The 15,478-nt window shown below is 39.1% G+C and overlaps 1 protein-coding gene and 2 non-coding genes across 6 annotated transcripts in view; all 3 read left to right on the forward strand.

Annotated features, from left to right (window-relative positions):
• Positions 1-15,478, forward strand: part of arhgef10 (Rho guanine nucleotide exchange factor (GEF) 10) — a 52,640-nt gene that overhangs the window by 29,434 nt on the left and 7,728 nt on the right. For 2 of the 4 annotated variants that reach the window (XM_071499149.1, XM_071499147.1), the window contains 8 exons: positions 408-535; positions 2,052-2,152; positions 2,496-2,617; positions 5,266-5,352; positions 6,271-6,497; positions 7,262-7,419; positions 10,755-10,897; positions 12,834-13,008. In XM_071499149.1, the coding sequence (XP_071355250.1) occupies positions 408-535; positions 2,052-2,152; positions 2,496-2,617; positions 5,266-5,352; positions 6,271-6,497; positions 7,262-7,419; positions 10,755-10,897; positions 12,834-13,008 (1,141 nt within the window). Of the gene's footprint in view, positions 1-407; positions 536-2,048; positions 2,153-2,495; positions 2,618-5,265; positions 5,353-6,270; positions 6,498-7,261; positions 7,420-10,754; positions 10,898-12,833; positions 13,009-15,478 lie in introns of all 4 variants that reach the window. The other 2 variants (XM_071499146.1, XM_071499148.1) reach the window with 1 other exon arrangement.
• On the forward strand, positions 2,794-2,867 carry trnai-aau (transfer RNA isoleucine (anticodon AAU)). Its single transcript has one exon. It is a non-coding gene; the product is annotated as a tRNA-Ile (tRNA).
• Positions 4,529-4,602, forward strand: trnai-aau (transfer RNA isoleucine (anticodon AAU)). Its single transcript has one exon. It is a non-coding gene; the product is annotated as a tRNA-Ile (tRNA).

Here is a 15,478-nt window from a genome sequence, read left to right on the forward strand (position 1 = left end):
GGTTGTTTGTGTATTGAAACAACTACATGGTATTTTTGATTTTATTTTAGATAAAACACTGAAAGGAGTGTGTAATAACTTTGCCACCTCTTTGATTTGTGCAGAGGAGCAAAGATACTAGAAAACACTTGCAGTCCAGTGTAATGCATTCCAATACAACAACACTAACTACAGTGTCAGAAATCAAACACTCCCTGATACTGTGTCAAGAAAAATGTGTCACTTAATGTAGATGAGAGCAGAGCCACTTGCGCGTGGTCATTTTTATTTTAAATTTGAACGTATTCGTGGAATTGCTTTTGCAACGATCCCACCTAATTATACTGTCTCTAAATAAATGTGACTCTCTTCCTTCTTCTCTTTCTCGCTATTCTTTATTTCTATCCCTCCAATATTCTTGTGGACAGAATGTAAACCCCACAGTGGCCCAGGACTGGGTATCAGGTCTCCAGAGACTGATACTGAAGAAAGAGGAGGAGATCAGGGCAGCTGATCGGTGTCGGATCCAACTCCAACTGCCTGGCAAACAAGACAAGTCTGTGTTTTTACACACACATAAACACCGCTCTTTAGCTTTAATTGCTATTTCATATATACAACACTGTAACAGTCTCCAGTCTCAGTCCTTGCCCCCTCCACCCTTGTCTCGTTTATCCAGGGTTTGTCTTTATCCCCTTTTACCCTGCTTTCTCCTTCCACCTGTAGTTTTAGGCGAGATTATTAGAGCACATTTGGATATTTGGATAAACAAGGTTCTCTACCAGCTCTAATCTGAGGCATGAATCTCAGGGGAGGAAATGTGCATCGTTGTTTGCAACCAAAGTCTGCCCAGTGCTTCAGCTGTTGCTGAACACAAACGCTCATGTCACACATTTACACACACTATTATAGTCCACACATGGTCCCCCAGGGGGGAACCTTGTTTTGGCTTTGTCATATTCTCTCTCTCTCTCTCTCTCTCTCTCTTTGGCTTCCTCACTCCATCCCTCATCCCTGCTCCATTTAGCTGGTGAGATTATCCACGGGTATGTTTGGAAACACAGCTGTGCCTCCCTTATTCCTCCACTGATCCCTCAATCGCAAAACACACAAAACACAGCACTTCTCACTATCAGCCAGTGACAGGAGTGATACATTTCAAACAGGACCCCGCCATACACGCACAACAAAAACACCCACATGATTTGTAAATGAGCTGCTGATAGAAGAGATAATTGACATTGACTTGTATCGCCTTTCTGTCACAGCCAGTCTGGTCAGTCAGCATTGAATACTCAGACTCATTTGCCCCCTCGCCTCTGATTCAGCCCAATAGAAGTATTTTCACTTGATCACATTAGGTTACTGTAAAAGGTGCTCTACATTGGACTGGTGTGTCTGCAAGAATATTCAAGCATTAACATTAACTGCGTAGAGAAATGCACATGCTAATTCAGGCCCTCTGGTTGCCAAAGTGTTGATGCATCTCCCACAACATTAATCATTCAATTCAATCTTGTTAAAGCGTCTCTGATGTTGGACTCACAAAAATTCACAACCATGTCAAGTTCATTAACTCTCTCTGCAATGTAAGATTTTTTTTTAAGATTTCTGTCTTGATGTTTACATAGTAAAATACTAACTTTCAACTTTTCTTAATTTCAAAATGTCTAAACTAATCTGATCTCCTAATGCCAGTTCGTGTTTTCTGCCTTAACCTAGAGCCTCATGCAGAAAATGGCTTTTGTTTTCTTTTGTATATAATGAACAGAAAATATCAAAACAATGTTGTCACTATTCTGCCTGCGTTTCGTGAGCTACCATAATCTACAAGCACCAGACAGCACACAGTAGTTGTGAATTCTTATCTTTCTCATCATTATCACATAGGACTTTGATAGAAACTAAAAGATATAAAGTAGATTTGTTCAGTCAAAGGAGAAGCACCAAAAATGTTCCCCCAAAACACACTGATCATATATTTGTGATATAGATATAACAGTATCCAAGGAGGGAATGTTGTTTCATTTTTATCATGATTGATTTTTTTGTTTTGTCTTCTCTATTAGCAGGTCGGGTAAACCCACTTACTTCAGTGCAGTGTTCAATACTCTCAGCCCAGCCATCAAACAGTCATGGATCAGTAACTTGCAGATGGCTAAACTGGCTCTAGGTACTGTACGCTGCCTGGCTGTGCACTTTCACTGTCTAACAATAAACATTTTGATTGTGTGTGTATGAATTTATACAGCGTATTCAGTCCATTCTCTGTGATTAAACAAATACTACTATCAAACATTATTGGCCAGCAGTTGTTAGGTTAACTGGATATTATGACCAAATCTAATGAGAGAATGAAAGCTGTTCAAAGTTAGTTGTAAGTAAAATGATCAAGTTAGTTTTACAGTGTGACTTCTGGATTCTCTCCCAGATAATTTGTGATTTAAAAACACTCACTGCATGCTGTACATTATTGAATCAATAAAGGATTTGTGTGTGTGTGTGTCTTACATCAGAAGAGGACAACCTGCAGGGCTGGTTCTTTGCAGAGGATGATGCAAATCAGATCAAAAAGCAGAAACACCCTCTCTTGCTTCGACAAATGCCTGTGGTCATGTCCAAACTACAAGAATTCAAGGTGAGATCTTTTATGTTGAATAAACTCAGGGTCCATATTTTTATACTCTGTGCATTTGACTATGTTCAGAAAATATTCCTCTATGTCACGCAGCACCTACTGTAGCATTATGTGAACCAGCATAGAATGAACTCCAGCAAAAAAAAAAAAATTATAAAGCCTTGTCAAGTGCATGTGGCCGGTTAGCTCAGTTGGTTAGAGCGTGGTGCTAATAACGCCAAGGTCGCGGGTTCGATCCCCGTACGGGCCAAAGTGTTTTAATAAGAGACTGAGACACCTGGCCAGCTCAGGTCAAGTCATTGTAAAAAAAGAAAAAAAAACTCATGGCATGTGAAATGGTGTTAATATATATGATTTGGTGCTGATGTGAAATCTTAAACTCTTCTCCATTGTCAAATGGAGTTACTATGTTAAAAGCGAGCAATGTGTGCAGATGTGATCATAATTCGACCATTGGTCAGCTGAATGCCACATGACTGAGTTCAAGTTTCCGAACTGGCTGATGCTCTTTCAAACTGCATTGGTGCAGAGCAGCAGTCTGTTATTGTTACCCAGATAGATAGACATAAAAGGGAAATAAGCACAACGATTGGCATAATAAAATGAAATAGCTCAATAGACATAAATAGAAAATAAACACAATAAAAAAGATTAAAATAAAATGAATGAATATGAATAAAATAAAAATAGAATAAAATAGCTAAACATACCTAGAAAAAAATAATAGAACTATGTCCTCAGCTTTCAACAGTCTGATTGTCCACATTTCTGTGTGTGTTTTTCTTGTTCTTGCTGTGTAGGTGTGCATCTCTCAAACATGACACTCCTTCCTTCATGTTAGACACGGTCATGTCTACCAGCACTGACTGACCACATGGGGTGAAAAAATAGTTCATAGGTGGCTACATGTGGCCAGTTAGCTCACTTAGTTCGAGCGTAGTGCTAATAACGCCAATGTCGGGAGTTCAATCCCCTTATGGGCCAGTAATTTTAAAAGAAGAACAATGACATTTCACCACTTTCACTTGACTTGTACTGAGTCACTGTTAAGTGGCACATTATATATGCAATGCGATGGGATTTAATGTTTTCCGACTGATATACCAGCATTCGCTGACCAACTGGAACAAAAATTGTCAAATGGAATTGAAACAATATGTTACCAAGTAATTAAATTATTCATTTATCCATATATTCACATGACCAAAATCCCTTTGTAAACCTTTCTAGACCTATTGTCTATTCAACCTCAAGTTCACTCTTATAACACTACACAGACTAATGCTCTGTATCAGAATACAGTAATACTCTGATTTGTTTGTGACATACTGTGTCATACAGTGACTCAGAGAGTAATCACTGCAAGAGAAGAAAGCAGAAAATTTAGTTTATAAACATTTTTATTTTTGGCTGGACCGCAAGAGCAGGGCCAGCCCTATAATCACGAATGTTCATAAAATGAATTGGCGCAGAGAGACGGAGCAGCAGTCAGATGGATAGGTGGAAGAATAGATGGATGGTCTTGATTGCAATAAAATTGCTCAAAACCATAATAGAAAAATAGGCAACAAATGGCATAATAAAAACAGAATGAAATAGCTCAGCATACATAGTAAAAAAATAAATAGAATAACTATGTCCAAATCTCGCACATTGACCTTACGTGGTCATACTGTACAGTAGCTTTTGACCTAGTCTTGTTTTAGGTTAGGTTGGGTTTTGCCTTGTGTCCATCAATCTTAAATCAACTGTCGGATTGCCCACATTTCTGTGTGTATGTGTTTTATTTGTTCTTGCTGTGCGGATGTGCATATCTCAAATGCAGGCCTTCTTCAATGTTGCATACTCTTAGATTTAAATCAGCATTGACTGAATGTTTGGAGCAAAATATAGCTAAGGTGCTCTATATCTGGCCGGTTAGCTCAGTTGGTTAGAGCGTGGTGCTAATAACGCCAAGGTCGCGGATTCGATCCCCGTACGGCCCAGTGCTTTTAAAAAGATAATAGTGACACATGACCACTTTCTCTTAAGTTGTTATGCTAGTTCACTGTTAAGTGGCATTTTACATATAAGATGTTATTGAATCATTTCAATCTGATGTAATATGCCCCACTTGTTGAGGAGAAAGCCATCAAATGCTTTCACATTTCTGTGTATTTAGATGGTTTTGTGTATTTGATTTTCAGTTGTTCATTTTGGCAGGACACGATTACATGACACTGATTTGTATGATGGAGTTAGATTGCATCATGTAAACATGTGTGACCATGTGCGGCAAAAAATAGTTCAGGTATGTGGGGCCGGTTAGCTCAGTTCAACATAATGCCAAGGTCGTGGGTTCGATCCCTGTACGGGCCATGGGGTTTTGACATCATAAGCTTCTATTGGATCTCACTAAGTAGCAGTCAGTAGGTCTTTCTGAGTGCTCGTCTACCCGAAGTCTCAGCACTCACAAAGTAGAAAAATTACTTGCTCCAAAAAGCATAATACGGTCAGCTCATGTAGGCTGGTTACTTAGTCGTGGCTGAACCTCATGGAGACTCATAGAACTGGACATAAGTAACACCTGTTTACCTCTGTGAATTATTATATGGTGACTTGACTATTTCTTTTATCACTCTCTCTTGTTTCCTCCTGTTATGTGGCAGGTGGAGTGTGCTGTTCATAACCCAGAGCCCCACATCAACATTGAGAGCACAGCAGACACTCCCATCGTGGGCCATGGCTGTGTCTGGGTGAGACATTTTTTCCTCCAAGAGCAACGTGTTAGCTCACATTTAAACAATTACACAAATAAAAGCTTATTCCAAGGTTTAGAATGGCTGCCTACAATAATGTGGGTCTGTGAACTACATTTGTCTTTCTCTAGAAACCCATTTATTGGCCTCAGCTTTGAAATTTGAGTCTTGGACTAAAATATTTTGTGAAGTGTGTTGAGTAGTGTCAGCAAGTGTCTGTTTATTTTCAGCAGCTAATACTATTTAAGTTTAAACCCTTTTCTATCAATAAGTCCAGCTTTTAGTTTTGGCAGGGGACTGTTTTTCCCTATAATGCCTTAGCTGAGCAGATGGCACATTTTTGCTGTTTATTTATTAAAATGTCTAATGTCCCCTTGAGATAGACAATCTAGGTTTGAAAGTTATTGCTTCAGTACTTGAGGTTTTCTCAAACCAAACAATGACTGTCATAACCATGGTAATCACTGCTAATGCAGTGTTTTGAAAGCCTTGGATCTGTTCATGATATAAACATCCCTTTAGCTGTTTTTTTAATGGTGAGGTAATATATGAAATATTGCTGAAAAATGTTAAACTGAAAGAGGAGGTTTTTAAATCATTAGATGTAAGTTGTTTTTAGCATAACTGAATGTCTTAGGAGTTAAATTATTTTGCTTTTCAATTGGTCTCTGCTGACTTTGTTTTGATGTACACTTTCTAATGTAATTTAACTTTGCTCTTTGGAGGAACTTTTATGTTTTCTTGTGAATTATATTGGGAGTCTTCAGCTGTATTTGTTTAGTATTGTTTGCTTTCTTTTCACATACTCGGCTTTCCTGGCTGGGTATCTCTTGGATAGATGTTCAGTCAGAACTTTGCTACATAAACATATTAAATCATCCTTAAAACATTGAAGTTTTCTTTATTTTTGTTCAGGTTGCAAGTTGCACTAATCAGATGGGCCAGATAGCCATTGTGGCCATGCAGAACTCCAGCCCTAAGGTGACTGAGTGCTTTAACGTGGAGTCCCGTATCCTCTGCATGACCTACGTCCCAGCTGAGCAACCCCAGGAAAATGGCGAGAAGGTCCCTGAAAACAACCACGTCTCCCCAGTGAAGGCTAGTGATACTCCCAGTGTCTGTCTTGGCATGGAGGAGGGCAGGTACAGACAGTTATATGCAGTGAAATCATAAATGTGTGTCAGCAGTAACTATAAACATTTTTGTGAAACACATTGTGCTTTACCACATAATCTAATAAATTACAATTTAATAGGTGACAATCTTTAAATTATGCATGTATAGATGCTAAGTGTCAGCTTTTTGTCGCTGTCTTAGGATCAAAGAACAAGGGTGTCTTTTTAGACTTCTTATTTGGCTCCAGAGTTTATCAGCACTAACTTCAATGGACCATAATGCAATGCAGCATTTAATAGTAGCATTGCTATGTCTATCTGTATGCACTGCATGAACTAGGTCTGTGTAGTCTGTCATTTAAAAAAAGCATTGTATTAATTGTAGGAAGTCTTTGAATGAGCTAAAATTTGAAAAAGCTAATCCAGGGAAAGCGAGGACACAAAAATTTCTTTGTGTACTGTTTTCTTCTGGTGAGAAATTAGCTGTAATGTATTTCACCTGTTTCAGCTATAATCAGAATCAGAATCAGAATCAGTTTTATTGCCAAGTATGTTTTCACATACAAGGAATTTTTTCTGGTGATTGGTGCAAAAAAAAAATAGACATAAACATAAACATAAAATAGGTTAACTGGTTTTTCTAGACTTAAATTTAAAACTTTCATTACACATATCATTCAAACTGTCAAATGCTGCATGCTATTATGACAAGACTATAAAATGTCTCACAAACACCAAAGTAATAACTGAAGTCAGTAATTTTTTCTAACTTTATCTCCTGCCCTGTTCAGCATCATTGTGTATAAGAGCAGCCAACGAACCAAGAAAGTACGTCTGCAGCATTTCTTCACACCAGACAAGTCCACTGTCACCAGCCTGGTCTATAAGAAACACTGTCTGTATGCCGGCCTGGTCAGCGGTTCTGTGGCGATCTACTCCAGATCACAAGGTGTGTGTATGTGTGTGTGTGTGTGTGTGAGAGGAGGGGGTGGACTTGTGAATTTGTGTATCTCTTCTGTTATTTTCTCAGAATTTGGCCGTTTGTTGACTCTCTTAAATAGCTATAATTTGGGCAATTATGAGGTTAAATCACTGTTATTGTGCAAAACAGAAATTCATTCATTGAGTTAATTAGATTTTTTTGAGTGTGTAGGCTGACATTGTTTACTTATTTAGTCTGCACTAGCCATGAATTTTGTAACTTTGACCATAATTGGCCATGCACATGAATAAGAGAATTGTGGCTGACTTAATGACTTTGTTTTTGGATTGATCAACTTTTGACGCACTTATGCTGACGTTACTTACTTAAAGCTACACATCTGGTGCCTTTTTCCAACCATAGGCAGAACATTTAATGTCTTAAAATGCTGAAGAGATTGGTGTTAAATTGACACAGCTAAACATTTAGCAAACAGTGTAGAGCATACACAGAGATGTTGTTGTTCTGTGGTCCAGTGCTGTAACTGCTTTTTCTTTTTTTTTTTTTCTTTTCTTTTTTTTTTTTGTTTGTCTCGAAGTCATTGTGTTACAGTTAGTGTGTAAGTCAGGGTCAGGGGTCTCCTCTCCTTTGTGTTAAGGTTCTGTTTCCATTTGCTCAGTTGTCTGGGAGAAGCCAATCTGTTAGTGGTGACCTATTTAGTGTCTTCCCTCCCAGACGAGCACAGGCGCAGCAGAGGAAAGGATCTGGGCTGCTCTCTTCCCACAGTCTTTCACATTCTGTTTTGTTCCATCTCTTATTGGCTTTCATAGCGATGCAAACAGAGGGTCTCGGAGCCTCTTCCTCATTCTGTCTCTCTGTTTCCCTCCGCTGTTTGATATTTCTCTGCGTCACATTGTAAGGGTAAAGATAAGTCCATATTTTGGAACATGAGGAAAGAGAATCCTTGTAATTCTTGGCTGTCAAATCTAAGTATGGGTGTTACTATCATGTGATGCCGCCATTGCTAGAGGCATGTTTTATTAACCTTAGTCACACACATTCATTCCTCTCCATGCCACATATGACTCAAATTAGATTTCTAACCTCTCTGAGAAAGAACTTTTATGTTTCCTTGATCAGTTTCTGGCTTTGTTGTTTTTCTTATGTTGGCCTGTAAGGCTTGTGTGTGCAAGAGCAAGAGACCGAAACAGAGACAGAAAGAATATGGATGATGGCCTGAGGACAGAAAGACACGAGGAAAACTATTCTCGCTCCTCCCTCAGTCAAGCTACAGTTTGGAAGAAACATGCAGTGTATGTGTTTTTCTTCACACACCAGTCATTAGACACTGGCAGAGTGTCTGCCAGTGTTGGTCTTTGGTGTAACTGAATGTTCCAGCAGTAGCTGCTTTTCATTTCGTCACCACTCGTGTGTCACATTAATTCCCAGCAGGGAAATCCTGGCCCTAAAGTCTGATTTGTGTGATTTCCACCCTTCAACAGCTCTGTCACCGGGACATCATGCATGATGCTAAAATGATGAATCATTCTGCACAGTTTGGTAGGGAAACTGTACCCTGCATGCCTTTGTTGTAATGCTGCTCAAGTACTTTGTCACAGTGACTGGCTCTGTCTGTACTCCATTTGCATTTTAAGTAGACCAGCAGTTTACATAGCAGAGAAGAAAGCCAGCAGAACTTGGAGGAATGATCAGCTTATATCCTTTGACGCTACGCAGTCATCTGATTAAAGTGGGCCCTCACAGCAAACTGTGACGAGACATCAAAAACACTCTGAACAGACCGCAATGTGGCTGTCTTTAAAGCCTTCAGCGCTGACTAATCCTGCATAGAAATGTTACTCTGCTGTTGATGTAGTGTGTCTGAAGCTGGACAGTCAGCCTCATTCTGCCGTGCTTGCTATTTCCTCCATGACTGACTGTATGAGAGATTTAGAAAGAAGGAGGCAATGATTCAGCAAAGGTCACACGTCACAGACAGGCACTCAGAACATAAACTGTATTCTGCTGTTCTGCATTATGCCTCTACTTTTTCCTGTTGTTGTTCATTACAGAGTTGTGAAGATGAGAAAAATGATGGGCTTGTTTAATCAGTTTTCACTGCCTGGTTCATGTGCCATTGTTTATGCACATAAACATATGCGCTTGGATGAATAGTTTGTTGCAGCTGACACTGACATGAAGGAATGCTACAGTTTGAGAAGTGAGAGATGTGGGCAGGCTCGCTACAGTAGAGACCACTTACATAAGCCTCCAAATTGGCATTCCTGATATTTTTTCCCTCTCCTCTATTGCTCCTTTTCTTTTTTATTTTCTCTTTTTTCCTCATGCATTCACCTACACAGTATGATTATTACAACAATATACACAGTGGATTGCTGGAATGCTAATCCCACCTAGATCCTTTATTAGGAGATTACCTCTACTTCCCCAGTCATTACTGTACCTCTGAAAGAACATCTCTCTCTGCGTGGCACCTCTCCCTTCAATAGCCGCCTTTGTGCCTTCTCTTAAACAAACACTATTGGTGAGGCCGCATTCACTTCCTGACCTAGATTAACTAAGGGAATGTGGTATCTGGAGGAAATGAACCCCGTATTCAACACAGGGCCCTTCTAGCTAAAAGTAGCAGTAGTAAAAAATCTACACTTTTACGATGCATGTTTGTTTTTCAAATAGAGAACTTTTTTCTGTACAACAAACCTACATATCCTCTCATTTTATGACAACAAATTCAAATCAAAACGAAGCAAATCTAACGGTTGCAGAAATGTAATGTGTTGATATTTATAAAGACACTGCATGTGGTGTTTTTTTGCAGTAGAGCTGGCACTGTAGGTGCCCAGGCGCATGTAGAACAGAGTGTGTAGGAGGTGCGTGTGGGATTGAGCTCAGCTCTGACTAAAGCCTTGCAGCCCATCTATATTCATTGTGAAGGCTGCAGAAACCATCAATGGCCACTCCACCAGCGTTAGTACAGTTATATATGCAGATGATCTTTACAGATGACATTAATGAAGACAGAGTGACTGTAACAGTGTCTTCAATGAACCAACCATAACATGAAAAAAATGCCAGGGCTTAACATTTCAAAAGTTATTGCAATAACACTAACAGAAGAGATATATAGTGTTTGGTTTGTTGTCACTTATGTCTCATCATATGTATTTTTACTGCAACTTATTACATTTCAGGTCCTTACTGAATATATGTGATATGCATGCAATATCTGAGGGTTATAAATAAATAAAAAAATGCATTTTTTCATTGGGTATTTCTTGAAATAGACTTTCTCTTTATTTTATTTGAGTACTGAGCTGCCAATGTTATGTTTGTTCTTACAGATGGTTTGTGGAACTGTGACAAGCCCAAGGTGCTGAAGCTGGGAGTCCTCCCAGTCAAGGCCATGCTAGCAGTGGAGGAGCACCTGTGGGCTTCATCAGGTGGACAGGTCTTCATCATCAGCACCCACACACATTCTGTGGAGGTACAAATCCTAGCTCTGATGTTATTGCTATTACATACCATGTCAACATCATAAACAGAGCAGTGTGTGTGCAGTAAATAACCCTTGCTACATTTCTCCTTATCTGTGTATCTGTCCCAGTCTGCCTGTGTAAATCATGCAGGAAACAAGCTCTAGTGAAAAAGATGATTACCATGTTAATCATCGTCCTATCTGCTCAAATCTGTGGGAACATCTGCGCCTCCTTAGAGAATGGGCCAGACCAGGAAAAGAAAAAGCACAGACATAGTTTGGAGAGGCTGTTTTGTTTACTTGAAGGTATGAGTAATATAGTGAGTAAAGGAGGACTGCATCCAAAGTATATGCAATTTAGTAGAGAGAAGAAGATGTGATTTACTTTTTAAAAAGATGACAAAAGAAGGGAAGAGAAACATCACAAGGAAAGTAAGGAGGAAACAGTCAAGGCTGTTTTGAAGAGAAGTGTCTTTTAAGTGTGGAGACATATGGTTAAATATTAAGCACATGTGAAATGTGGTCACTAAAAGTATAAAGGACATCTAGTAGATGTGGGTACCTCATTTCACTTCCCAGTGTTCGTTTTTCCATATCCTGGAATGTGGATGGTATTCCCTGTGTGTGTGTTCTGGCCTGGTTTAAGGAATGGAGGCACCTGCCATGGCTCCAGGAATAGTAACGTTCCTCTGACATGCACTCACTCATAATCTGTTTAGCCTCATTAAGCTCATTATGTTGGACCACCTGCCTGTCTCGCTCTCTTTTCCTCACTGAAGACTTACAGTTAGTCCACAGTGTTGACTGAAAGTCAGACAGAAGAGACAGACTGAGACAGAGGGGAAAGCATGGTGAGACGGATACAAAGAAACTGGATACTTCAATAAGCACTTAATCATTATAATTAAAGTTTGATCAAATGTGGATCACAAGGGTTTACACTTATCAAAAGGAAAAGACAATACCTTCATTTTTATTGCTCCTCCATTGCCACATTTTATCAGCACCCTGTACTGAGACACTTGTGAATGGACTCTCCTTAGCCAAATATAACTCCACCTACACATCAAGCAATGTGTGGTGAGATTATGTAACTTGTGGAGATGGAAAAAGCCTAGTTTATTGGTTTCCTATGTACAGAATGCAAAATTGGACTTTGCACATATTTGAAGCTACTGTAATTTAAACTAATGAATGAACAGAAAACCTAGAGTTTATATATAAGAAGTTTATAGAGTTAATTTAATTTGAGGTTTATTAAATACTAGTAAATTCTACCTTCCTTGCACTTGCTGTTTTGACTACACCTGACAGTCTCATTATGTTCAGAAATATTGACATCACCCCTAAATAAACATCATTGTGCATTTAGCCAAAAAATCCCATTGTATCATATTCTATGTTGTCCATTGTGGAAATGTGATTCTTCATCTCAAAGGTAAAGCATAATCACAGGGTCCTAAACATAACAACCGCTGACAATGCATGAGCTGATGCAGTCTAAACAGACTGAGACAGACTTTCTGTGGGTTGATTGGTGTTTTAGGTTTTTCAAATATTTTTTTCTAGTTTGTTGTAACACACAGCCAACATGGGACAGCCAGAAACTCTCTCTGTGGCCTTTGGAGCATTTTGCCTGAGCATAAAATGTAACTAACATCGTAGTATTGTGTGCAAATAACTGTTGTATTTCCTTGCAAAGGGCTAGATTTCTGCACTTCATTGCACCAAACTGAAAATGTGTTTAAGCTAATGTAAATACTATATCTTTTCTTAAACGCATATCTTATTACAGAGGTCCTATAGGTTCTGTATACTGGTCTATGCACCTATAGGCATTAAAAATATTCTGATGTCTTCAGTCATAAACATCTTGAAGATTTATTGTGAATGCGCAGTAGTTAATGTCTCAGTCCTGTTATCGTGCCCCATCTTCCCCATTCAGAAGCAGCTGGAGGCCCACCAGGAAGAGGGCATGGTGGTGTCCCACATGGTGGTGGCTGGTGTGGGCATCTGGATCGCTTTCAGCTCTGGTTCCACACTCCGCCTTTTCCACACAGAGACTCTGGAGCATCTGCAGGACATTAACATTGCTACACCTGTCCACAATACACTGCCTGGTAAGGCACCATTTTTATTTTGAAACAGACAAAATACCAGCCTGATTGAATAACCCAGGGATATTAAACACGAAAAGACTTGGAAGGGAAAATTGTTCGGCTTCCTCAGGCACTCATTATTTAGGCAATGAGTTAAAGTATTAAGTTTAGTAACAGACAATTTTATACATTTTCACACGGGCACAAACAGCAGCTATTAAAGAAAGAACTGTAGATACAACACTCATTGCCTGCAGGTGGTGCCAATGTCAAAATTACATTAGCTGTTACTTTTCTTGCCTGTAGGAGGCAGCATTGACATGGCACCATCTGCCTGTTTAAACTGCTGGTGCTTTGACTTTTCCTTCTTGTAGATTGCTCAGTTATGATGTCTGTTATGATTCAGTCTGCACAGTAACTAATAACAAGACATATTGTACTGCAGTATTCAGAACTTTGCCCACCTTGTAGAAGTCCTTGATCTGCATAGAGCCTTGACGTTTGAGATTCAGTCATGTTGAATCTGTGGTCTTAACCATCTTTACCACTTCACCCACCACCACCACTCTCAGTTTTCTTTGCTTTCTCTTGAGTGTCACTCAGTAATGTGATCTGAACGCCTCATGGAGAGTGAAACCTTTTAGTGAGTGTCAAACTGTCTGACAAAGAACAGCAAAGCATAGTTGTTCTCTCTTTTGATATCTGATCTTGTGATCATCCAGTCAACTATACTTATTCAAATACAGCCCAGCATACGCGGTTGGTGTTGCAGGTCTCCTGACCTCATGTTTTTAAAGTGCTGTCGTACTTGGTGCCTGTCAGTAATTAGCTGACATCAGCGTAGGTGCTCATCCAGACAGCTCTTGTTATGGCAGGTCTGTCACGCTCTCATCCTCTTTCAAAGGCTTCTTTAATGTAAACACTTGATCTGGACCCTCTCATTTTGCTTCTATTCATAGTGTTGCATAAAAATCTTGTGACGTCCTCAAGTAATTTTGTATAGCTTTGGAAGGCACCGTCTAAAAGAAAGATCCATCCCAAAGTTTAACACAAATAAATAACAGGACACTGTTTTATTAACTGACAAAACACAGACAATAAGAATTATGACATCACATTGAAATATAATACATATTTACAGCTAAGCTACAGAACTTCTTAAATTATGAGACAATGATAATATAAAAGGTAAGAAATTAAAATATACATGAAAAAAATGTGTAATTTCTTGGTTTATTTCTGAGGGTTACAAGTGTGAACAATTTTCCTTTCTTTTTGGTGGGTACCTTAAATGATAAGAATGTAGGCAGGCAGATATAAGTATTTTGCTTCAGCCTGAGCCTGTTCAGTTCAATTCAATGCATAAACCATTGACTGTTTTTTGCTCTCTATATTGTTTATACGGTATTTACTGTATTATGTGTGATGTGACTACTACTAAAACTAATGGAGTTCAGCATAAAACAACATTCCTCAGCCATATGAAACATCAGAGATCAGGAGCTTGTTTTGAGACTCACTATTACACAAAAAAATCAATCACTTAAAAGGTATAAATAACATCTTTCCACCAACAAGTAACCTCAGTCAAACAAGATGTAATAATAGCAAGCTGTTTTATGTAATTCGGGTTAACTTCACCTTAAATATGTTGAAAAAAACAGATGTAGGAGTATCAGAGGGTTGTTTTTTCCCTTCTACAGATCAAGGATAGCATTACTAGTGAGTGCAGTAATGCTGCTTTAAAGGGAGCTTACTTACTTCATTCCACCATAGTGGCTCACCCTTGATCCCTGATTGTGTAAGGCACTGCAGATGTAAACCAGTCATTAACAGGTTGTAACATCTGCAGAACAGTGTCAGGCGGAGGCGAGCTAAATGGGCCGTAGCTCACAGACCATTTGAAACCAGATGAGTTTTATTCTGGAGAGTAAATATTTGTTTTAGAGGAAGAATTCACACAGTATATGCCTAAAACCAAGAGGTGTATTGCGTCACACAACAATACTGCTTTTAGTTCGCACACGTGTCCTTTAGCTTTGAGTCTGGCTTTGTTACTATGGCAGTAGATCATACTGTATTTAGTGGGATGTGAAACAAGGATAGTTTCCTGACATGTTGCTATGTGTGTTTAAGACAAACATTGTTGCTGAGGATGTTCAGATCAAATCAAATGACTTTTAGTGTGTCAGTCGTCCTGGGGTGAAGTCACCAGAGCAGCTTGTAGCTTTGGATCTTGTAATCTGCTGTCTTACATCGGCTTGACCCAAAAACAGCCTAAAATGATGACTGTATTTTTCAGTTTATTTTGTTATTGAGAGGAGATTTCTTCTGTTGGTATGAAGTCTGGATTTGTGCCGCACAATCACTTTGCTTTCGGTCTATTTTTCTTCCATGCTGAATAATGCAGACAGCTGTGGTTTGGCGTGCACTTCCTGAAGTATTCTTTGTGCTGTTGACTTGAAGTTTCATATAAATGTTTTTTGACAGT

The sequence above is a fragment of the Trachinotus anak genome, unplaced genomic scaffold (genome assembly GCF_046630095.1).
Source record: "Trachinotus anak isolate AG129_WGS33_773 ecotype Australia unplaced genomic scaffold, CSIRO_AGI_Tana_v1 ptg000015l, whole genome shotgun sequence".
Lineage (NCBI taxonomy): Eukaryota > Metazoa > Chordata > Actinopteri > Carangiformes > Carangidae > Trachinotus > Trachinotus anak.